This window comes from Strongylocentrotus purpuratus, unplaced genomic scaffold (assembly GCF_000002235.5).
Source record: "Strongylocentrotus purpuratus isolate Spur 01 unplaced genomic scaffold, Spur_5.0 spur5_scaffold_21, whole genome shotgun sequence".
Classification (NCBI taxonomy): domain Eukaryota; kingdom Metazoa; phylum Echinodermata; class Echinoidea; order Camarodonta; family Strongylocentrotidae; genus Strongylocentrotus; species Strongylocentrotus purpuratus.
Window position 1 is genome coordinate 40,532,687 of NW_022145607.1, and position 24,037 is coordinate 40,556,723.

The following is a 24,037-nucleotide window of genomic DNA, read 5'->3' on the forward strand; positions in this document are numbered from 1 at the left end:
CTCGATGTTCAAATCCGTTTATTTATAACCTGGTGTGCAATTTTTGTTTGTCGTTTAAGTCGTATATTGTAATTTTCTATATTTATTTATATTTGTTATTTGTTGAAATGCATATAATTGTTTGTGTTATAAAGGGCCCCAAGGAAAACAAGTATTTTTTTGCTGAGTGGGCTACCCTTCTATTTAAAGATGTGTAATAAATAAATAAAAAATAAAAAATATATGAAGGTCCCAAATTATGGAACTCTTTAAGTAATGAAATAGATAATGCTCCATCTATTAATAATTTTAAGAAAACAAAATGTAAATTGTTTTTATTACAATCTTAAGGACCTCATTAAATTATATCGCCCATTTTTCTTTTCCCGTCCTCATTTCTGTCTTTCTTTCTTTCTTTTTAAACTTGCTGTTCTATCTTTTTTCTGTTTCGAAACAAGGTCATTTTCTACTCGCTGACTCAAAATGTAATTCGATATATTGCATTGTGCCCTGTCATGCATATCTCCTTTCCAATGCGCATTTCTCCTTCCTCATCTTCTTCTCAACCCCTCATGCAGCTCATCCTTCTGTAATATTTTCTATAGCCCCCAATCTCTCACTTCTTTTTGGGCTTTGTCTATGTTTTGTATTATAACCGTGTTCTCCTATCTTTGTCATGTAAAGTACTATCTTGTCCCGTTCTCGTCTTTTTTGGCACCCCCTTTCCCCCCGCCTATTGCTAGTTTCGTTTGGTAGTTAGGAATTTGTTAATTTTATTACTCATTATTCCCAACTATCATTTGAGGGGTCCACGATTATTGTACAAGCATTGTATTTTAGTGTACCCCTCTGTTTTCAATATGTATTCCTTAATTATTGTAAATGATTATAAATTATTTTTAATGTTTTGTTGGAAACAGAATGTAAATTGAATTGAAGTGAAGTAAAATCAAATACATGTAATGAAATAAGATATTTAACTTTATTTCTCACAGTTCTCCCACATTTAATTTGCTTCTGTTATATATTAATCAACTATTTGTGACATTTAACACTACCAATTAAATATTAGGTTAGATACATTTTATAGTAATTCAAATTACGTTTATGATATCGGAGAAACCTATTCTGATTATCTTCGTGTTGCGTTGAATTTCACAGACGAAATTGTATGACATTCCTTTTGTCCACCATTCGCTGATACCGAAATAACCTATGTATATTGTAGATTCATATTTCCAAACAATGTCGGCATAAACTGTTAAGATTTGAATGCAATGTCGCCCGCCTAAGATCCAACTCTTAATTAAGGACATACCTGCATGTTTATGAAGGACAAACCGCTTCTGACTGCAGACAATATAAATAATATACAAAAATAAATGTACAAGAAAATAACCTTTCGATACTGTTGTAATCACTGTAAGTAGTATTTGCAACCATGGTATTAGCGGGGTACGACGTGCCTATGGTTTAAAAATACAGCATTGCAAAAATAACTCACTGCCCCCCCCCCCTTTTCCTGTGTATAAACACCACTTGTACTGCAGAGGGGGGGGGGGGGGAGATCTGCTATCGCGAGTGAGGAAACGGGAGAAAGCGTGACACGTTAGGGACTTTTAGATTTCAACGACGACAACGTGGACTGCTACGTGTGACGTCCGTGTAAGGCACTGTTAGTGCCTTAAAAGGAAGTCACACGTAGCAGTCCACGCAAATCTTAAAGTCCCTTATATAAAGGAAAGGGCGGAGAGAATGGACTGAGGGCAAGCGAGTTTAAGGAAGATTCCCATTAACTAAAGGCTTACGAGACCAAAATGTTTGTTTCTTTATAAAAGGATTCAAGCCAGGGGAGCACGAAACATAACTGCCACTTTTCATTTTGAATATGTCTCTTTGACATTCAGTCTCTTGGCAATAATCATGTCTTTACCAATCTGACCCTAGATAATTGTCTCGTGGCACTCTCAGTTGTGTTAGCAAACAGGAGAGTAGAGTAATTGCAGTATCTGGTATTTCTGTCTAGTATGTCTAATGTTGACTCCGTGAGCTTTAGGCGCTATGGTAAAAAGTAATGCGGTTATTATTTTTTTTCGTAAAGATGCCTCTTCGATGTTTTTCTATGTTGAACTATGCATTGGTTACACTTTTTGGAGGAAAAACAGGTACAAATTAATCACTTATATTCTCGTTTTGATGAATAACTGTTTGACGTAAGCTATAAGGGGAATGAGCAAAATCAAGGATAAATGCTATGATATGCAACAAGGCGTTGTAAACATTGATAATCCCGCATTGTATCCATATCAACAAAGACATCGATATATTACACATTATTGTATGGAACATTATCTGTTGCACGTTTGATATAGGCTATCTGAAAGATAATTCTTAGTCCAATGAATGGGGAATGAAAGCCAACAAGTGACCATAATCCTCCAAACAGCAAGTGTTTCGCAATAACTTTTCTTTTTAGGGAGAGGAACAGGAAACGAAGGAGGCTCCAAGGATCACTCAATATCTTTGATTGATGGCCGGGATTCGATGTGAGAGGCTCTTATATGTCAACTGATGAGCTTGGCGCCTCTTTAAAGGAGAGTGTGACTTCATGAAAAAAATCAAAACAAAAACATAACAGAATAATAACACTCGTTGATTTTGTTTGTTTTTATATCCATACAGATACATTCTCACTATGTTGCTCATCACCAACAAAGAGTACAACGTGTACAAACCTTCGCTTAAAAAATATACTGGATGACGTCATTGAAGTTTTCAGAGAAGTCGAATCGGTGTTGCTCTTGATTCGTCGGCACTTCACTTTGACTGACAGATGTTCGATTGACCTTTATTATCTAACGCAGCGACTGACCTATAAAGGAATATGAGCGTAACTGAATATGGCAGTACCACGTCGATGCCTCCTTTCTACGCCACCGGACCAACATACTCCCCTGATTCCCGGCAGTCGGTGGCTGGTGTCACGGCGATCGCCATTACCGCTGTTCTCTCCATTCTGTGCAATGTCTTGAACCTCATCCTCTTGCCCCATCTACCAGAGCTTAATGAAGTAAATCGGGTGTTCTACATGTCTTTGGCACTCATTGATCTTGCCACAGGTATCATACTGCTTCCAATGAGTGTTGCCGCAGTTGGAGGAGAGTGGCCGTTCGGTAGTCCACTCTGTAAATCGTTGGGTTATTTACTGACAGTGAGCACTGGACTCTCGTCATCAACTGTGTTTTATTTGAATGGTGATCGCTTCATCGCGGTAACGAAGCCGTTACGATATCCGTCCCTCGTCAATCGGAAGCGTGCGATCACCATTATGGTATCGCAAACCATAGGAACGTTTATCATATTGTTCTTTGTTCTGTATTTCGCCGGCGATCGGTTCAACATCATCGTTTATCGTGAGTTCGGCATCTGCCTAGTGGACTTTTCCGAGCCTTACTTCGCACCTTACGCAATCTTCAGTTTTGCTATTTCTATGTGGATGTACGCCCTCTTGCTCCTTGTTTTTTACACGGTGATGCTACAGATAGTTCGGCGTCATGCTCGAACTATCGCTAACCAAGCAGCAATGGCAACGGTAATTGCTTCTAACACGCGATCTGAATCGGAAGTGCGCACCGCAGAAGACTTTCAACACGATATCGAGCGCGCGGAGAAACTCGCCCGTAATATGCGTCATCGCGGGCTACTGAAATCAGTGCTGCTAACGGTATCGATCGCTGGTGCTTTCTATATCGCTTGGTTGCCGTTTACGATTTGTGAAGTGGTGGCGGCAGTGCGCGGTAGAAGGATACATTTAAACATCATGGAGGTCGCGTCTAGATTAACGTTGTGCAATGGTTGGATGAATACTGTGATTTATTTACTTCTTAAACAAAGTTATCGAAATGCCTTGGTTGACTTTGTTCGTCGGACACGGCCTAGATTGTGGGATTAAACCTTGAAAAGCCGAAGTTTCATAATCGTCTTTATCAAGCTTGAAATCCACGATTTGTTTTATTTATGATAACAAGTTTGAGTAAAGTAATTACGTAAATATAACCATAGCTAATATCTACATCATGTTTATCACAGCATTTGATCATATCACTGATTAATTTATGTTTCTAAAATGCAAAATTTTGGTGCAATATTTGAGCCTTTTATTTATGTGTCACTGAGCAAAACAGTTTTCACATTTGATTATAGCTGGACCAACAGAAATATGATTGAATTGGAAACGAAATTTAGCTCGCAGATAACTGATGACCCTTCTCTGACATGAAAAGGCATTTACGATAAACTAATTGAGTGGTAACAAGCTGTTCATAATAATCTATATAACTTTAGCTGGGCTAAAACTTGTCTAGTTGATGTCCGTTTATACTTTTTTTCTTCTTCAATCATCAATCGCTGAAGGGCGCTCGGAGTCGGGGCTTTTAGGGCATTTCCCTAGTGGTTTATTCGAAACATCGAATGGCTTACATCTCAATCCCGTCATTTTAAAGCCCCTCTAAGTGTTGGGAGCCCAAGATTCGCCAAACAATTTGATGGCAAAATGTCACTTGAATTGTATCAAAATGTGAAAGAGGATGTAATTGAAGACCCACGTGTGCAAAGATTTCCCCAAAAGAAATTTGAAGACAACTATTTTCTTTCATCAATATTTGACTTCAAACACTTTTGTTTTGAAAAACCTTGCAGAAATGTTTCTTAAATGACATCCTCTTTCACATTATGATACAATTTAAGTGAAATGTTGCCATTAAATTGTTGGGGCTCCCAACACTTTAGAGGGGCTTTAACGTGACCAGGGGCGGCGATCCCCGGGAACGGGGGAGACACGCCCCCTCCTCAATTTCACGGTTTATTAAAGATACTATGTCCCTTTTGCAGCCAACATCAAATTCTGTAGAAATTTGCAGGAATTATAAATATGTCATGTATGTCGTATCTGTGAAATTTAAACGTTAGAAATGTCATAATATTCAAATTATGCAAGGAAACCCGTTTATTTGCTAGAGTTCACTGTCACACACTATTGAGTGACTGGCTTTTTTTTTTTTTCTTCTTTGGTAATAACATCCATAAAATGAGCTGTAAAGGGTACTTGAGCATTTTGTCTACATCAATAACCCACTTCTTGTAATGGCCAAAATTAATCTGATTGAATCTTTGCGCAGCATAAAACGTACGACCATTCGGTACAATGGTCTGAAAATCAGACTATTACTTACTGGCTCTATAGCTCTAAAGTCGATTCGACAACTAATAGTAGTTATTTTCCCACTTAGGGACATTTTCAAGCCTCCTTTTTTGTAGGGAAGTTCTAAATTAGTATTATCTTTCAAATGTCGTTGGAATTTAACCTTTTATTTTTTGAACTGCAAATGGGACATAGTACCTTTAAACCAAACTTTTATGCATGAATAAACAGGCATGAATTGCATTTGTTATTGTAGCATTGTAACTTTACCTCGTAGACTCAGTGGTGTGTGCATGGGAGTCAGGATGGGGTGATGGTTTAATTTTAGATTTCAGGACCTACCATTGAGATAAAAGTAACATCTGATACATAAGCCTAATGTATGTAAGCAGAGGAGGCGTAATTTTCAAAGTTATCAAGCTACGAAGACAAAATATTTGCACGCGCCAGTAATTCTACCATGCATTTAAACTGTCTGTTTGCTTTGCATTCACTTTATGTACGATCACACACATCGTGATCTACGTCACTAAATAACCGCTCCTCTGCATCCGCGTTATTAAGACATGCTTTTTCCATTGGTGCTTTTCTCAATATAATAAACATTTGAATATTTTTCCCCTTTTTGACTTGTCATCTCTCTCTGTTTCATCCTCTCTCCCTGTATTATATTTTGTCTCCCTCCTTTGCTGACATGTTTATTCGCGTCCTATATCCCGTGCTTTCCTTCTCTGTCTTCTTTTGGTTTCGGCATATGTTATGGGGATAGGATGCTCATGTTTTTGACACGTAAACAAACTTCAAGGGCAAATAAAATCATTATTTGATAAAGCCCTAAGGGTGGAAATGTGTAAAACAATTTATTCGTGTATACAGAGGATTATTTGTTTTGTGTGTATATGTGTCTGTGTGCGTGTGCGCGTGTGTGTGTATTTCCTCGAACTCTGAGCAGAACCTAATCCTATATAGCCTACATACAATTATTCACATACAAACATACATATATTTAGCTTAAGGCGTCATTAGACGGACAAATGTAGCAAATAAATAGTCATTAAGTATACATGGGGTGGTATTCTCAAAAGCAGACTAACTTTAGTCCATGGTTTGATCCTCCGACTAAGTATGGAATGCAAAGTGTACATATGAATATATTTATATCCCTAAATTACCATGATAACATCATTATTTCACAGTTATATTATTGTTTATTAATTATGTTATTACATTTTATTTTAATGTAGTGACAAATTAAATTATTCAAAAACATATTCATATGGACACTTGGTTAACATACCAGTCTTTACGATGTCTGGTTAATGTACCATGTAGAAATGCCGTCCTTAATATCATTCCGGGGGGTTTTCAATTTGAAAGTCTGGTTTCTTTGATTGTCAATTAACTCCTATCCTGTGTATTTACAAGCAAAAGATTTCAGTTATCAGAATGGGGTCATATCCCCCTTTGAATGGTTTGACATGCCATTACATTTATAAACACTAAACTCATTATAATTTGACAAATAGAAGCTTTGCAAGTATGTTCATTCTTTATGGGATGTCGTCTGCTTGGGCAGTATTGGTCCATATAGTGACGTCATTAAAACATCGTTATTTTCCCGGCGAATCTCTCGTATATCCCAGCTGCTATGGAGGGGGTTGAATTTGTATTTGTATAAGTCACCCGATATGTAGTTGACCTAAAACTTGTACGATGGCCATCTGTTAGCTTACCAGTTTCTAGTGATATATTAGTTGACATATTAGAGCGACACGTCCCCATATACCATATTAGGTAAATCACCTCTCGTATAACCAGGATAACAAAAATATACTTATGATTTTCTTTTTGTAATATGCCTTAAAGTACCCGCTCACTACACGACCTTCCTGCGATCCAGTTTTCGTAAAATTAAAATAACAAAGCTAGGGTTTCCTGCCCAGTTTCATATTTTCGTCACTGAAATCATTTAAGGTGCATTCAAAATCACGCACAATAGTCGAACGATCTATATCGGTCCTCTAAATGCAAAATCCGGGCAGTGGAGTTCATTTTAATAGAGACACGCGATTCCATTTATGAGTATCCATATCAATGTATCGGCAAAGTTATTAGGCATTCCGTTTCTTGTTATCCGCAATCTATACATCTTAGGAAAAAAAAAACGTACGTACGTTTCTTGAATATTTATATCTCCACAACTTTACCAAAGTCACGTAAAGAATAGTGTCCACAACTTACACGGGAAAGTATCCATATTTACAGACAAGATTTGCTTTCAGTCGTTTTAAATTATTTCATACGGACATTACCCTCACAACAAACACACGCGCAAGTACACCTTTATACTAGGACTTTCCATTTATAAGTATATCTTAGGCTGATGATTTATAGCACCGCCTGAAACTGCCCGTTGATGAGGCTCTTCTAATGTATAAGACGACTCCCATTATGTCCTCAATAATTTATTATGATAATATTCTGCATCAAGAATCATAACAGAGCAAATACATGATACCATTCAAATGAATATATACCTTAAGTATCAAAGAATGTGGATTTCTTAGATTGCAATTTTCATGAGATACCCCTTTTATGGATTTTCGAAAAGAAAAATAATGTAAATCAACTTCACACAACACACCACACTTGCAACTCACTCAAAACAACGCCGTGAAGCTTTCTCTCTAAATTTCTCTTCATTTCTCTTGATAATAGTAGTGGCCACCGAAGATGGCGCTCTTCTGATAATCTGAAAGGCTCTATCAAGATTTGGCATAACAGCATTTTCAGATTTTTAACAAACATTCGAGATACCCCTCGAATATAACTCTCGGGGAAGGAGAAGTTAAACCAATACTATTTTTAATTATTATTTAGACAATCCTGTCACTATTTTTCAGAAAACTAAAATTGAAAACAGATAAATCTTCAATTTTGTTATCTTATTATTATTTTCGGCAAAATCGGATAGAATCGTAGTGACGTCAAGACAGTAGTGCGATTGTTTATGATTGCGATTTGAAGCCGACTAAGCTTTTATTCTGACTTGAAGAGTTCAATGTACTAAAATTCTGGTTATTAATATCCTTGTCATTATTCAGAAGCTGAATCAGGAGGAAGATGTTTGTATAGTGGGCGGTGGGCTGTAAACATATAGAGATCAAATAATGGTTTACAGGGGAGTACGGTAAAACATCCATACATTAGAAAGTTATGCCCTTTCATAGCCATAAACCATCAATCATTTCATTACCAATTGAACTATCTTTCAATATGTTTTGTCTGTGGCCCCCGGTCGTTCCGTTACTTTTATGGCGTTCTCAAAGGCGACATAATCTAGATACGTACATCACGTACTTCAATTTAACAGCGTCATCTATAATTAGATTTTTGCCAACGCGGTTCTAGGTTGACACACAAAACATGGCGAATGTTCGTTGGAAAACTACAAAAGAAAAAAAATGTGCGCCATCATGACCCGTTTTCTATCAAATTGAAGATTTAAATCCTACGCTTGGCCTGGGATTAAGCTAGTGTTAAAAATCCAGGTTTAACGAAGGAGGTTAGTTTGAGAGAAGGTTCCTTGATTTTAAAAAACTAACTTTAATGTCATTATTGGAATGGTGAATCTTTAATTAGACAAGGTTATCAAAATTCAATGCTTGGAAAGTTTCGAAGTAATGATTATTATCAATTACAAAACGCTTAAATACAGCCCCGGCATAGCACCTGAAGAGCTTTCCGACGCTGCTGAGATGTGTGACGTGACTAACGTCACATGTTAAACATGATTTGCACAAGCACATTCCAGTGCCTGTTTTATCATCTTCTCTTCAGTTATTTATTTTACTTCATTACCGTCAGGCTAAATGTTTAATATTATTGTCTCACCAAATCCCGCGCATGCTATTATTTTGATAGAAAATGCACCGATAAAAAATAATAAGGAATCCGTCGCTCGTAAACAAAATAAGACGTCATTTTAATTTAAGCTGTATACACCGCTGTATGTTGGGCGTTTCAAGAGGGAACAATTGCCGTCTTTGCTATTATTCCGGGGGGGGGGAGGGTTCAATTTAAAAGTGTGGTTTCTTTGATTGTTCATTAACCCCTATTCTGTGTATTTACAAACAAAAGAATTTAGGTATCAGAATCGGTTTCATATCCCTTTTTGAATGGTGTAAAATGCTACTACATTTATATACACTAAACTCTTTATAATTTGAGAAATTATAGCATTGCAGATGTTCATTCTTTATGGGATGTCGTCTGCTTGGGCAAGATTGGTTTATAATGTGACATCGTCATTTTTCTGGCGAATCTCTCGTGTGTCGTAGATGCTATGGAGGTGGTTTTATTTGTATTTTTATAAATCACCCGATATGTAGTTGACCTACAACTTATACGATGGCCATCTGTTAGCTTACCAGTATCTAGGGATACGTTATTTGCATATTTGTGATTTTCTTTGAACTTTGAATTTCCTTTGTTAACGTGATATAAATACATAAAGGTTTGGGACTAGCTGAACTATTGTGTTGCTTTGTTGGGCAAAAACAACACATTATACTTATCCATTTGAACCAGACTACGGGTCTAAAATTATGTTTAAAAAAGGAAAACATAGACCTCTGAATATGTTCTTCCGTTGAACCCGATCTCGACCGAACAGAAGCTTAAATCCAACTTTGGGTTTACATTTAGTACAATAAGGGAGTTTACAGATACAATCTGCGCATGGGCAGATAAAGGTCATTTGTACCAACATGTTAAAACCCACAGAGATGAATACTGGATATGCGCTCATGAAAGTTTTGTAACATTATTAATTTATGCACCAACGGTACATTCTATGATACGCAGGTGGAAGTATTCTTTTCAAGAGGGCAAACAAAAGGTATTCAAGAAGCACATCTAGGACTTTGGCAGTTATTATTCTAAGATGCTCAAAGTGGAACCTCTCCATGTGTAAAAGATCTGTGGATATTTGGGGGTCATTTGTACCATGTGCTATCTGTAAACTCCCTTATACGAGCCACTAAAACCAACTAAGCCAAACTCTGTGTATAGATAGCTCTGGAAAGGAGCATTCCTATTCCTGGACGAAAGGTTTTGGCAACAAGCAAACCATAGTCACTGGGTCATCAGGTCATCAGGTCATCATCTCCATCACCTCTTAGATTTACGTGGTACCAAGGAAAGAGAGTCACACCGCACACCGGGTAGGTAATTAATGCAAACATATCGTACATTATAATTGATGTGCAGTTGAATTAATGAACTATCTTCATCCTTTGATGTCTGATGTTTGATGCCGGCAAAATAAACTGAAGTGATGCCAAGCGATTTTGACATCTGAAGGTTAATATGGTGCGCGGCCGAATTCGTCAAACAACAAACACAGAAAGTGAATGGGTAGTTTTAAAAAAAATGTGATGTCATTCTGAAATTCCAATGCCTCACCGTGAAGAATTTGTGAAGATATATAGCCTGTGAGTGTCACAAATGAATGTTTCTTTCATGGAAATTTAACACATTTCCGATTAATTCCTCCCATTAAATGTCATACTACCATCATGAAAGATGGCCTTACGAATTTTGAATAGAACCAACAAAATTAATGAGCACATGTGGCAGTGGAGAAATCGTCACCGCAACACTTGTATTGTTGGCACTAAATCGGTTCGCTTGTTTGATTTTATTTTATTTCTGCATTTTTCCAAATATAATATAACTGAATAACAAAGAACATATAAATGTAAGGCCGCAATCATAAGCAAAGCTTGACAAGGATGGCGGCCTCCAAAAAACAAAAAACAAAAAATCTTAAGGTAAAACTTGAAATGAAAGAGTGTTTAAACGATCTTTGTGTATGGGTTGGTGAGTGTGTTGTGCAAATGTATATATATTGTGTGTGTGTGTGTGTGCGCGCGCGCGTGTGTGTGTGTGTGTGTGTGCGTGCGTGTGCGTGTTTGTGTGTGTTTGTAACGAATGGTGGAAGTCCACGTAGCTCTGTGTGGCAGTGACGGATCCAGGGGGGGGGGCCGAGGGGCCCGCCCCCCCGGAAAAAAGCGTGTTAAAAGACGTGATTTTAATATACAGTTCCTCAGGTAGACGAAGGAACATCCCTTCACTGCTATTATGTAAAAATGAGTAAAACAGGTGAATCCCAAGCACCATATGTGAGGAAATAACCAAACGTCGCTTGAAATGGTTTGGCCATGTTGTACGCATGCCGCATCACCGCCTACTAGACCTAAAAGAAAAGATGTTGTATTGCCCTTTGGGAGGCAAAACCGGGGTCGGTCGGTCGGAAATCTTTTTTTTTTTAACTTTTTTTTTTCTTCTCCCTTTTTGTGCTGATATTTCTCACTTTTTTTAATAAAGCACCGACCGTAGATTTCAAGTTTTGGGGTCGGTCGCAAAGGGCAATAGAACATCTTTTTTTAGACCCTATACCAAGCATACCAGAACAACTTTAATGCACGCAGACCTTGGTGACGCCCTCCAACGAGATGGAAGGACTAATTTCGGGGCGATGTGGGATTACCCACACAAGAGGCGGGACAAGAGGCAGAGCAACGAGCCCAGGACAGATTAGACTGGAGCATGATTTCTCGTAGGGGAGCAATGGGACACACCGTCCTATGCAGCTAAGTCAGTAAGTAAGAATAATAATAATGATAATAATATAAAGTAAGTAAGTAAGTAAGAATAAAATGGCATATGCAACAATATCTCCTTTTGAAATGAAGTCAACCCCGGCTTTGTTTTATATTTCACCTTGTTCCAAATAGTCCAGTCAAAAAAGCAATTTACCCAAAACATATCGCAAAAGATTTTTTTTTTACCGCTTTGATCTTTTGGAATAATCCTCCATACAACGTATCTAAATAGCGGAAAGCAGTTAAATTTGCATGATATGCAAATGAGCTATTGTCTTATTTAAAAATGTATACATTCCCTTTAATGTTTTAAAGGGTTTTAGTGCTTAGTTATGCTTTTAAGGTCAGTGAACACAATGAAAACATTACATTTTTCAGAATAATCCCACGACTGATTAATATTATATTCGTTACATAAAAAAATGGATTGAATACTTAATCTGTTTCAATCGGATAATTAGATGCACATTTATAGGGAAATTATGAATTTTGATTTTGATGTTTTGATTTTTTTTTTTGGTTGATTTTTTTAATTTTTAACGATAGACGCTTGTTTATACATATTCTGCTAATTTAGTTAACAATTTGGAGATCGATCAGCTTGTGTTGACCATGTTAGTAACATCAAGAATATATTTTATGCAAATTTAAACCATAACATTATTTTGAAATGCTGTCACTGTGTTTACTGACCTTACAGCATAACGTCCAGTACTGAAATTCTTTATATTCACTACTGTAATAAATGCACATTTAGAGGGGAAATGTGAATCTTCTAATAAGACAATTGCATATTATGCAAATTTAAGTGATTTCCCCTATTTACATTTTCCTAAAGTTATAGTTGTTAAGAGATTATCCTTGAGATCAAAGCGGTCAAATAAATTCTTTTGCAAATAGTTTTAGGTAAATTGCCATTATGACTGGACTATTTGGAACAAGGTGGGTTGGTTTCGTTAAAAGAAGATATTGAATAGACCTTTTTCTTTATGTAACCAACATAAATGCACTGGGTTACCCCCAAAGAGCTCGTTTTGTTGACAAGACTAAAAGGACATACGTCAACAATGCATTTGACGTCAAGATAAACACGAAGTGAGGGTCATAATTCTGACGTCAAAAGTGTTTTCCAATTGCTCGTAATTACACATGCCCTTCGGATTTTAAGGTATATGTGGAGAAAGGAGCAAAATATTTAACGGGGTTGATCCAGTAAATAGAAATAAACGGTTCACATGAAATGCTTTGAATATAGTTCTTTAAGTAGTTTATATATTGATAACGAACATGTCCAAGGCAGGGAAATGGGCGATCCTCAACTGCAATAATATTCGTTAATCAATTGAATATTACTCCGATGATCTGATAGGGGCGCTAGACCTTCAAACGAAGTGGTGTCCTCGCGAGCACGAGCAGAGGCTCATTATGACGCACACACGATCTCATCTGCCTGCGTGCATTTTGGAAAAGGCGTGGATTATGATATTGATTGATTAATGAAATTTATACAAAATCAAGTTACTGGCTTCTGTAAATTTAAAGAAGCTAAATGATGTTTCATAGTCAAATGCTTCTCAGTTTTACGCCTTTGCTCAAGTAAGTTTGTCTCTGTGTACTTCTACAGGGTTAATGTTATCTACAATGCTTCTCAGTTTTACGCCTTTGCTCAAGTAAGTTTGTCTCTGTGTACTTCTACAGGGTTAATGTTATCTACAAGGAAGAACAGTAATATTCTATAAACAATGCTGAATTTGGGCTTTCCACCAATTTTTGTCTATGTACATGTATTAATATTTCATTTTGTATATTTTACTATGCGCAATATTTTTATCTGATTTCGGAAATAACAAACAACAACAACAACCCATATTTCCAATGTTCCAGTTTGCAAATCAAGGATAGTTTGTTTACAAGCGTTATATATAACAATGAAAGCAAATATGGGTACATAATTAAAGTAAAGCGCCTCATTTTGGAGATTTTTACATTTTGTCACTATCCAGAGAATTACAAAGTATTCCTCCAAAAGATTATCAAAATACTAGTATAATATTATTATAGTTGATAACACGTGAATGAATATATCACCTATTACTTGTGTATGTAAGCCTTATATATGAATACTGGGTTTTGACGGTGCACTGTAACCACGATAAACCCATATTTCTTTAATTGCAGGGGAAATGAAATGTATGATGTTATGTGAGTTAGATTTTAGTTTTCGCACAGGTGTAGTTTCCAGGACTCATCTTCAATCATTGAATCCATTTATTTACGTTTACATTTCATAATTATACTGATCTGTCAGTATGATGATAACCTTAGTGTAGATAGATAGTCGAATTGGATAGGAGAGGGGATATGCGAAAAGAAATAGAATATGATATAATTGTTTTAATGTGTTTTATTTACACCAGTTCTAAAACCATCCAAAACATAACACTTTGCTCTGTCGGTGCCGTGCATCCTTTCTTTGGTCTTCACTGTAGTCAGTGGAGGATTGAGTAGCACGGGTTGGGGCACCCCCTCCCCCTCCCCTCCTCTGCAAAAAAAAATGTAACGAGCACTATAGAAATACGGCCCAAAAGGCACATGCTGATGTTCCATTCCTTTTTTGTCTTGCTTGCTTCTCAAAGAATTTTCAACCCCCCCCCCCCCCCCCCCCCCCTCGCCACATACAAAAGATCCGTCATCTGAATGTGTTTTTCTTTGGATTTAACAACCGGTACATTTACATACAACGTTTGTAGAAGTGGAAAATACAGCCACCCTCATCCTCACACATACACACGCACACATACGCATTCTCTTTTTCATCTCTCTATCTCTCTCTCTCTCTCTCTCTCCTTCTCTCTCTCTCTCTCTCTCTCTCTCTCTCTCTCACACATACCCATCCTTTCAGCCTATACATGTATTCCCTCCGTAAACTTTAACAAAAATACTTTTAGAACTTTTAGAGGCAATATTCGGATGTGAGCTTAATTTGTGTCAACTTTAATGTCAAGATCGGTTACAAGGACAGACAGGTTGAATGACATTCGATTAACGTGAAACTTGGAGGTCCGTAGCACTTACTACTAGTGAATTATTCTTAACTATTCTTAATTATTCCTACTATATAATTCGCTAGTTCTCCCGTATATAACATATTGTAATAGTGTATGGGCAAATTGCGGTTCGACACAAATTAATTCTATTTTTAAACTGCAAAAGAAAGTCATACGTATTTGTACAGGTTCGCATTTCTTAGCTCACAATGATCCTTTATTCTATAAACTTATAGCACTAACAAATTTCGATCTGAACACAACTCAAGTAGCAGTTATTATGTTTAAGTACATTAATGATCAACTTCCACCATCCTTTGGTAACATGTTTAGGTTAAATATTTTTGTTCATTCCTACCCTACTCGCATATCTGGAAATTTCCATCTTACAAATCCCAAATTATCAATAACACACAAATCTGTTACACATTCTGGCCCGGACATTTGGAATAATTTTCCCCGACAACATAAAGTCCTGTTCAACCATCTACTCCTTAAAAGCTACACTTAAACGACAAATAATACAATCATACGCTCCTCACTCTTTAAATTAGTATAAAACCGTGACTTATTTTGTTCTTTATCATGCAACTGCTTATTGCACCTGCACTACACCCACTTGATCATCCAGTTTCCCAAGAGAGTTGTGTCGCCAATTCTTTTTTTCATGAGGCCTCCATCCATCTCCAGCCTAACCGCTCGCGATGGTGGTCTCCTGCGTTCTAATTTATTGACAAATATTTCATATTTCTTATATCATTTGTATGCTTCATACATGTTTATCATATGATATGATTGTGCATGATTTTCTATTTCATTACTTTTGTAAACATTTCATTCATTGTATTTGTTCTTGTTCGAATATTTGTACCTTGAATTTGTATCTTTTTGAACGTAGAAATAAAATCAATCAAACAAACAAACAAACTATTCTTCTTTTCAGTGAAACCAGTCCCTGGGTCTAAAATCACGCTACCATGCAAAAGCAAAAACTTAGACCTCAGAATAATTTCAAATGTTATACCCCATTGTGATCAAAAGTGTTATGTATAGTTGAAGTTGAACACGGACCAAAGTATGTGACAGCACGGGAGACTGTTTTGTCGAAGGCCGATGATCAGAATAGTGATTGCCGCCATGCATTCAAAGGAAATATACAGGCTTTGATTATAAGACCGATATTGATGTCATTAGGGGCTTTTAGATTTGCACGTCGAAATAGTGGACAGCTACGTGTGACCTCCCTTAAGGCACTAGTAGTGCCTTAAAAAGACGTCACAGTGCCTTATTAAAAAGGACATCACACGTAGCCGTCCATTATGTTGACGAGCAAATCTAAAAAGCCCTATTCACACACCAGTGACGGATCCAGGGGGGGGGGGGGGGGGGGGGCCCGCCCCCCCCCCCCCTTGAGAAAAAATCATGTAAAAACACGTGACTTTTACTTTTTTGGCGCTCAAGGGGGGGGGGGGAATGCAAATTTTTAAATTTTCGAGGACCAAAAAAATAAGTGCTCACTCACTGGTTTACCGAGTTATATCTGAACGAGCCTTTAGGCTGTAGGCCTATCACAGCTGGGTGTGTTTCACAAAGATCCTAAGATGAACTTATCACTAAGTTGGACTTAAATATTATGGAGAGCCATTTGTAGCCTTGAAATCAAATATATTCAAAAGCAAAAATTCAAGTATTTTTGACTTTTCATAAATTCCATATCAAGAACATGAAACCTCCTTAATAGTATACAAATATACACTGCCTTGAGAGGTTCTGGTTAAAACTATGCGCAAGAGGTGACTCCAATAGTACTATTTGCTGAGGGGCGCAGCCCCGAAGCAAATGGTACTTTTGGAGTCGCCGAGGCCCATAGTTTAACCAGTACTTCGAATAGAAGGCATGGTATATTTGTTTTATATCCTGCATCAAAAAATTATTTAAAAAAAAAAAAAAAAAAAAAAAAAAAAATTTGGAAGAAAAAAATTTAGAACAAAAAAATGTCAATTTTTATCTAAAAAGATTTAAAATATTTTGTTTTCATTAAATTAAGATTTGAAAAAAAAAATTGATTCAATTCAAAAAAAAATTCACATTTTTTTTCAACTCCCAAATAGTAAACCAAAATAGTACTCTCATATAGTACTTTCTAAAAATAGCTCAAATATTTTGGGTCATGTGACGAGCTCTCAACCAATCAGAAGCCAAAAATTTTTGATGCAGGATATAATAGAAAATATGAATGATTTGAATCAACTTTTTATGCCTTTTAAAATAACTTTTACAAAATATTTTCATAGATGTTAATGGCTTTCCATAATTGTTAGGTCCAACTTAGAGTTAAGTTTGACTTAGAATCTTTGTTAAACGCCCCCTAGTGTTATACCCAAGAAAAGGGGGGATCATGTTGCAGGGTTGCGGATCACTTCGGTGTTCGTCATGTGTGCGGACTATGCATGGCACTAGACACACAGCAAGTGACGCAGACGGGTAAAGCCCGTCGCACACGAGGTAGCATTGGTCTGACGTAGCACTGCGTCAGCGTCGGGTACGATATTTTACCTGCAATGTGGTGTGAAGATGGCATCGTCAGAGAAATGATTGCAATAATTAATATAGAATGCAAACATCGCGCTGATTAACTGACGTTAGGATAATTACCTCCACACTTGACTGGATTAGATCAGCCCAGGTAATAATTGAAATCGAGATGATGTCTCATGTATAATGGGGTTAAGCTCTGGTTATGGTCGTGGATTAAGCATGCATAGCTTTTAGAAAGCGTTACAATTGTTACCAATTTCATCTTCAGTAACGTTACACGGACCTAACTCTCTTTGGACAAGCATGACGGTAATCTCAATGATTTGGTTGATGCGTGTGGACTTACATAATGTCGAATACATAAGATCATTTTAGCCAACGGTTCACCATGTTCACCGGTTGCATCGTAACCACTTCCAGAAGAGTCTCCGAGCCTCGGCGTTTGTAAGAATGTAGAGTACAGGAAGTACCCAGGTACTGCTGATGGAGATTTTGTCCAGAATATCCACGGCCGACTGATCAACTTTGGTTACATAATAGATGACATGGGGTGACCATAACGTGCAGAAGGAGACAGACATGAGGGTTACAGTAACGTATCCTTTCATTCGCCATCTTGAATGTCTGCGGTCCAGAAATCCTCTGACTTGACCGAGGGGTCCATTCTGCGCTTTGGCATGACACTGATCGTAATTCGTCTTTGCTTCAGTGTTATCAATGCGGTTTTTTGTCTCGAAATTGGCCACTGCTTTTGTTTTCTGACGAACTATAAGCAATAACTTGATGTTGATAAATGAAGTAAAGACTAGTGTTGCACAAGGAAGAAATGTCTGATAAAATGTGTGCACTGCAGACACCCAATTAGATTTTGCACTCAGATCTTTATTAAGGCAACGATCTATCATGAGATTCATGAATGTACTGTTTGGAATAGGTAGGTAGATACCACTAGATAAAGCGATCATCAGAGTTGCGAGTGTGACTGTAAAACCAAACCGCCTTCTTGTTACCAGCGTGTAATATCGCAATGGTCTTGTGACGAGGATGTAAAGATTTAAGCTGATGCCACACAGAGACACCATCGCAATAGAATGCGAGACTTGGTAAACGTAAGAGAACGCCATACTTATGTAAGTACATGAATCTTTCGATGTGCTTAAAGACCAGAGTAGTTGCCAAGCATTCCAAATGATACCATATACCATGTCCGATGCAGCCATGATTTCGTAAAGAACGCGCATGTGAACTTGAAGCTGAGTTTGATGCCGTAGTACAATCAGTACCGTAGCATTGGAGCATAAGCAGAAGAATATTATAATAAAATACACAAGATGCTTTGGTGCTAGAGTGCTTGTTGCCATGTCAGTAATATCTGAACCCTGTGTACTCTCCATCAGAGCATCATTAGACGGATGTAAGTGAACTCGAATCAACAGCAATCTGGTGGTCGCAAACATAACAGATGTTGCGGGAATGATACAGATATCCCAAAACCAAATCATTTTATATGGCCAGCTTTACTAAAAAAAATTAAGAGGTTGTTAATAATTAAGAAAATTAGTAAGTGCTTTAAAAGGTGGCAAATAGATCATCTAATGCAGGGACAAGTGGAGTGGTAGTCAGTATATTACCACAAAAATATATTGGAAATGGGTTGATGGCATTATTGAATCAAAATTTGTCAAGAGTCCATTAAGTCAAGTGCCCCTGAGAAATCTCTATGTTGAGAGCTTTGTCTTGAAATGCTCATTAAGTGTTTACCAATCACACATTACGTTTGGAAAAAGCTTCAAGCTTCAAACTTTATTTACTCACTTCCGCTGTCATAAACTTTCTCGTAATAGTCTTTTATTAGGTTACTTCATATGACTACTTTCACCTTGTTTATGGATAATTTCAACTTGCGCTAAACCACTTTCTCTTATGGCTTTATGCCAAGCAGCAGCCACGTGTAGATACAATGTAGGCTCACCAATACGCAAACAAATACGATTAAAAGAAAACTGAAGTGCACGTTTTCCAACCTCACATTAAGTGATTGCATTTAATGGAACTTTAAAAAGTCTTAACGTGATACATAATCTCAAACAATATTTTATTCAGTATCAGTACCGTTTTCTTGAAGGATTTGAAATGTAAATACATATCTTTAAAGCTTCATTTCAGCAAACACGACAAAATGAACCGGGCCATTAAAATATACCCATTTAGACGAGCCATTGCCTGCCAAACTATGTGGAAAGTGAAGATCATGATATATGTCTCTTCATTCAGCTCCCCCTATTATATTCCATTAGTACATCAGTCCATTATTAATCAATTCAAAATTTGTCATTGTAAATAATAAACTAACTTAAAGGTCCGAGCGTATATGGAAATGACGGTGTTTGCATGACGATTCGTCACCAGAGATGATTGATTTTCCCAATACAGCAGCGACCTGAAATGCGACAAATTTTAATCTCCTTCTTTTCTTTCCTGGGAAAGATCAGTTTAGAATCAGTTAAAATCATCCAACCTCGAAATGAAACCTCTCCAGAATTATTTTCTTCTACTTCCTCAACTTATGAGATGAAATGTATTGATGCCATACCAAAACTATACACCAAATTCCGGTCAGATAAGTCCACTCGTAAAGACATTATTTTTTTTAAATCGTAACGCACGGGTTATCATAGCCACCATTATAGACGAATTACAAATGTAGTCTAATATCCATGCGCGCTGTGTCACCACTTTTTTGTTTACATTTACGAACAGGCATAATGTACATGTGACAACACAGACAAATATCAATTGGTGACAATGTACATACACTGTCGCTCATATAGTTGGAATATTTTTGTTTTACCCTAATTTATGGAGTTATTTTGACAATGATTTATTCCTAATAGATCTAGATAATTGTATACATTCTCAGATTTTATTGAATAATAATTTGCAAGTGTTTGTTTTGCGTGACTGCTAAAGCATGTGTATGCTACTATGCTTATGAACTAGGGGACCTGCGCCCTTAAGTCATAAATGACAGTAATGAGGATTAATGCCCATAAAAGGGCACTAATATAGCACATCGACACGGTTTTGATCATGGGGCCTCACAGTTACAAGGCCATTGCTTTGTCACTGAACCATGGCTGTACGCAGCGGGGGTTAGGGTAGGGGGCAGTTCCCACAATATTGTTTTTCTTTAATGCAATAAATGTTCAATAATTCATTGAATTTCCCCCCGGTCCCCAACAGAAAAAATCTTCTGTGTGACCATGCCTTGAGCCATAATGCATGGACGTACAGAGGATTTTTTTTATGGTGGGGACCGGGGTAAAGGCTTTATGGCTACGAAAGAAATATGAGTAGCATCAAGGAATAAGCTCAAGATGATGATGATAACTTAAGGAAATGTTTTAGAAAATGCATCCTTTACAATAATAGAAAAGTGCTCGAATTCATGAGTAGGTTCCTGTGATATGCTTGTTATATGCTTAATCGGTTAGATCACACATTATTTTTTTAAACCAGTTTCTGTGTTGGAGCTATTAAATATTGGTAAGAATCTAAAAGGAGGCACAAGCTGTGGAATAGAAGGTATTAGTCCAAATGTTGTGAAATACACGTTGCCATACATTGTTGAACCCTTCCTTTATATTTGTAATTTATCGTTATAAGCAGGCCATGTACCCAGCAAATTAAAAATATCGAAAGTAATACCTGTGTTTAAAAAAGGTGACCAATCAGACTTTTCGAGCTATCGACCCATATCTATCTTGCCATGTTTCTCCAAGATAATTGAAAGATTAGTTTATAATAGATTGTATGGAGTTTTAGCAAAATATAATGTTTTATTTCATGGTCAAAATGGTTTTCGATCAAACCACTCTACTGACATGGCATTAATTGAAATACAGGATATAATAATACAACTTTTAATAATAATAAGCATTTAATTCGTGTTTTATGGACCTTCCTAAGGCATTTATAATAATAATAATAACGTTTTATTTACCCAGGGTAGCCACTTCAGTTATGAAACTGCTCTTCCAGCGGGCCCTGCATAACATAACATGTTATTACTACCCTTCTCCAATCTAATATGCTAAGCGCCTAGCTAGAAGACAGAAGGTCCCAATGTTATAAGTCTTTGGTATGACTCGGCCGGGGTTCGAACCCACGACCTCCCGTTCATGAGGCGGGCGCTCTTACCACTGAGCCACCATGCCTGATTCGCCTTCTTTATCTTTTTTATTACGAAAATTGCAATATTAAGGTATGGGAGGCACACGTTTTTAATGGTTTGAATCTTACTTATTAAATAGACAACAATGTACTGTTTTTAATGATTGCACATCATATTTTAAAACCTTAAAAACTACCTCAGGGATATATTTTAGGACCTTTATTATTTTTAGTGTACATAAATGATATTACCAACTCTTGCCCTGGATGTGATTTGATGTTATATGCCGATGACACAACCATTCTATCCTCTCATAATGGTATTGATCTTTTACTTCAGTTTTTTAAATGAAAATCTTTCTAAAATATCATCTTCGTTTAAGTGCAATAACTTATTTTGACTTGACTTATGCCGTCCAAGCAGGCAAGGGGCCTCGTGATGGCTTCTGTATGGTGATGGTATGCCAGGTTTTTCTGTTTGCAGCCAATCGTGATGCATCTGTCAGCCTTCTTATGGATCTTGCTTTGCAGTCCTCTAAGATGCAGCCAAGCCATCTTATCAGTAAATGTCAATTCAACGCAATATATATATTTTCATAAAAGAGGATATCAAGTACCTAGAAACATAAAAATATACATAATACACTCTTGCAAAGAAATTAAAGTGTACTTTTTGGGGGTGTTACTTTGAATGAATCCTTGAATTGGAAGGACCATATTTCTTCTGTATGCTTAAAGGTTGCACGTTATGCCGTAATTATATATCGATTGAAAAATATTTTACCTGCATATGTCTCATTTAATATTTACAATACGTTTAGTTATCCATTATTTCTTACTGCAATACTATTTGGGGGAAATACTTATTGTACACACTTGCACAAACTAATTATATTACAGAAGAAAGCAATACGTATATGTACTAATTCAAGTTATATACACCCTCATCCCCATTATTTGAGAAATTATGTACACTTTAGTTATTAGATATAAACAAGCTACAAATATGTTCCCTTATTTAACGATTTAATACCCAAACTCTGTTTTTATATTTAATGAATATGTTTTTTTTCAAATTCTCAGATGCATAGTTATCGTACAAGAAATGCAAACACATTTCATCGGTGGACATATAATAAAGATTATTCAAGATACTCTCTGAGACATTCGGGTCCACTTCTTTATAAAATGTAACATGTAACCAATTCAATATTTCATTTAATATAACATTCAGCAGACAATATAAGAAACATTTAAATTGTTCATATTAATTACTTTCAATTTGTTAAATATCTTTTATTAAATTATCCTGTAGAACCATACCATACTGTTTGATCCTCTTATATGTTTTGTTTAAATAATATTTGTCATGTTGTCATGTTCTTTGTTTTATGTATTGTTTGACCAGTGTCTATTTGTTATGATAATAATGTAAAAACAATACAGAAACTAGGTGACTAAACCTAACAAGCCAAAAACCTGGCTTTCATTGTGTTCACCATTTTCCAATTATCCACTTATGTTTTTTATGTAGTCTGTTCCTTGCTTCTCATTGAATATTATACTTGTTTTTTGTTAAATCTTCTTAATCGTTTAATTGAAATGTCATAGTTTTATAATGTTTTTATTGCCCAATGACGGTTTTTTACACATTTTTTAAAAATTGATGATCGAATTTGGAAATATATGATTTGAATTGAATAAATTAATTTCTTAGTCAGTACGTTATCAATAAAACGTTTTTTTTCCCCGCCTGATATTTCTAATTCCTCGAAGAAACTTCAAACAAAGTCTCCTCGCCTCGGAGTTGGTTAGCATGTAAAGTATAGGGAGCACATATGTACTGCCTATTGCTATTTTATCCAGAATGACGACATAATAGAGCTCGATGTCGATAGAATAGTAGATAGCATGCGGTGTCCAAAGGGCGCAGAACGAAGCAGACTGGATGATAACAGTTATGTATCCTTTCATTCTCCATGTAGGCCGGCTTCTTCCAGGATGCCTCGCAGTGGACGAACGGATACACCTTGTGCGTTTGTGTTACCTTGACCAGCATCGAGGCGTGTACCTCCAGGGAGGATGTTGACTGCAGTGCGTCGGGTTGTCTCTAAGCTGGCCACCGCTTTGGTCTTTTGACGCACAATGACCAGTAACTTGATGTTGATTGCAGACGTAAGGGCAAACGTGGCGCATACAGGAAAAATCTGATAGAATGTGTGCACGGTAGAGGCCCAGTTTGGTTTTGCATTCATTTCTTTAATGAGACAACGGTGTACCAGGAGATTAAAAATGTCGTTTTCGGTAATTGGTAGATAGATACCACAGGATAGGACAATCACCAAAATTGTGCAAGCAACCGTCATATTAAACCGTTTTCTGGTTACCAGCGTGTAATATCGTAATGGTCTCGTGACGAGGATATAAAGGTT

The 24,037-nt window shown here is 36.8% G+C and overlaps 2 protein-coding genes across 2 annotated transcripts in view; one reads left to right on the top strand and one right to left on the bottom strand.

The window, feature by feature from the left end:
- Positions 1-4,657, top strand: part of LOC100888023 (beta-3 adrenergic receptor) — a 28,440-nt gene extending 23,783 nt beyond the window's left edge. Inside the window, exon 2 of the mRNA XM_011667927.2 lies at positions 2,662-4,657. Coding sequence (XP_011666229.1) covers positions 2,864-3,931 — 1,068 coding nt within the window. The 5' untranslated portion in view covers positions 2,662-2,863 and the 3' untranslated portion in view covers positions 3,932-4,657. The remainder of the gene's footprint in view (positions 1-2,661) is intronic.
- Positions 4,658-17,824: 13,167 nt separating this feature from the next.
- LOC115927972 lies at positions 17,825-18,556 on the bottom strand. The gene has a single exon (XM_030994400.1). It carries the CDS (start codon positions 18,554-18,556, stop codon positions 17,825-17,827), a length of 732 nt encoding a protein of 243 aa, XP_030850260.1.
- Positions 18,557-24,037: the final 5,481 nt, after the last annotated feature.

Coding starts and splice junctions, on each gene's coding strand:
- LOC115927972 (XM_030994400.1), bottom strand. CDS start 18,556: ATGGCGTTCTCTTACGTTTACCAAGTCTCGCATTCTATTGCGATGGTG.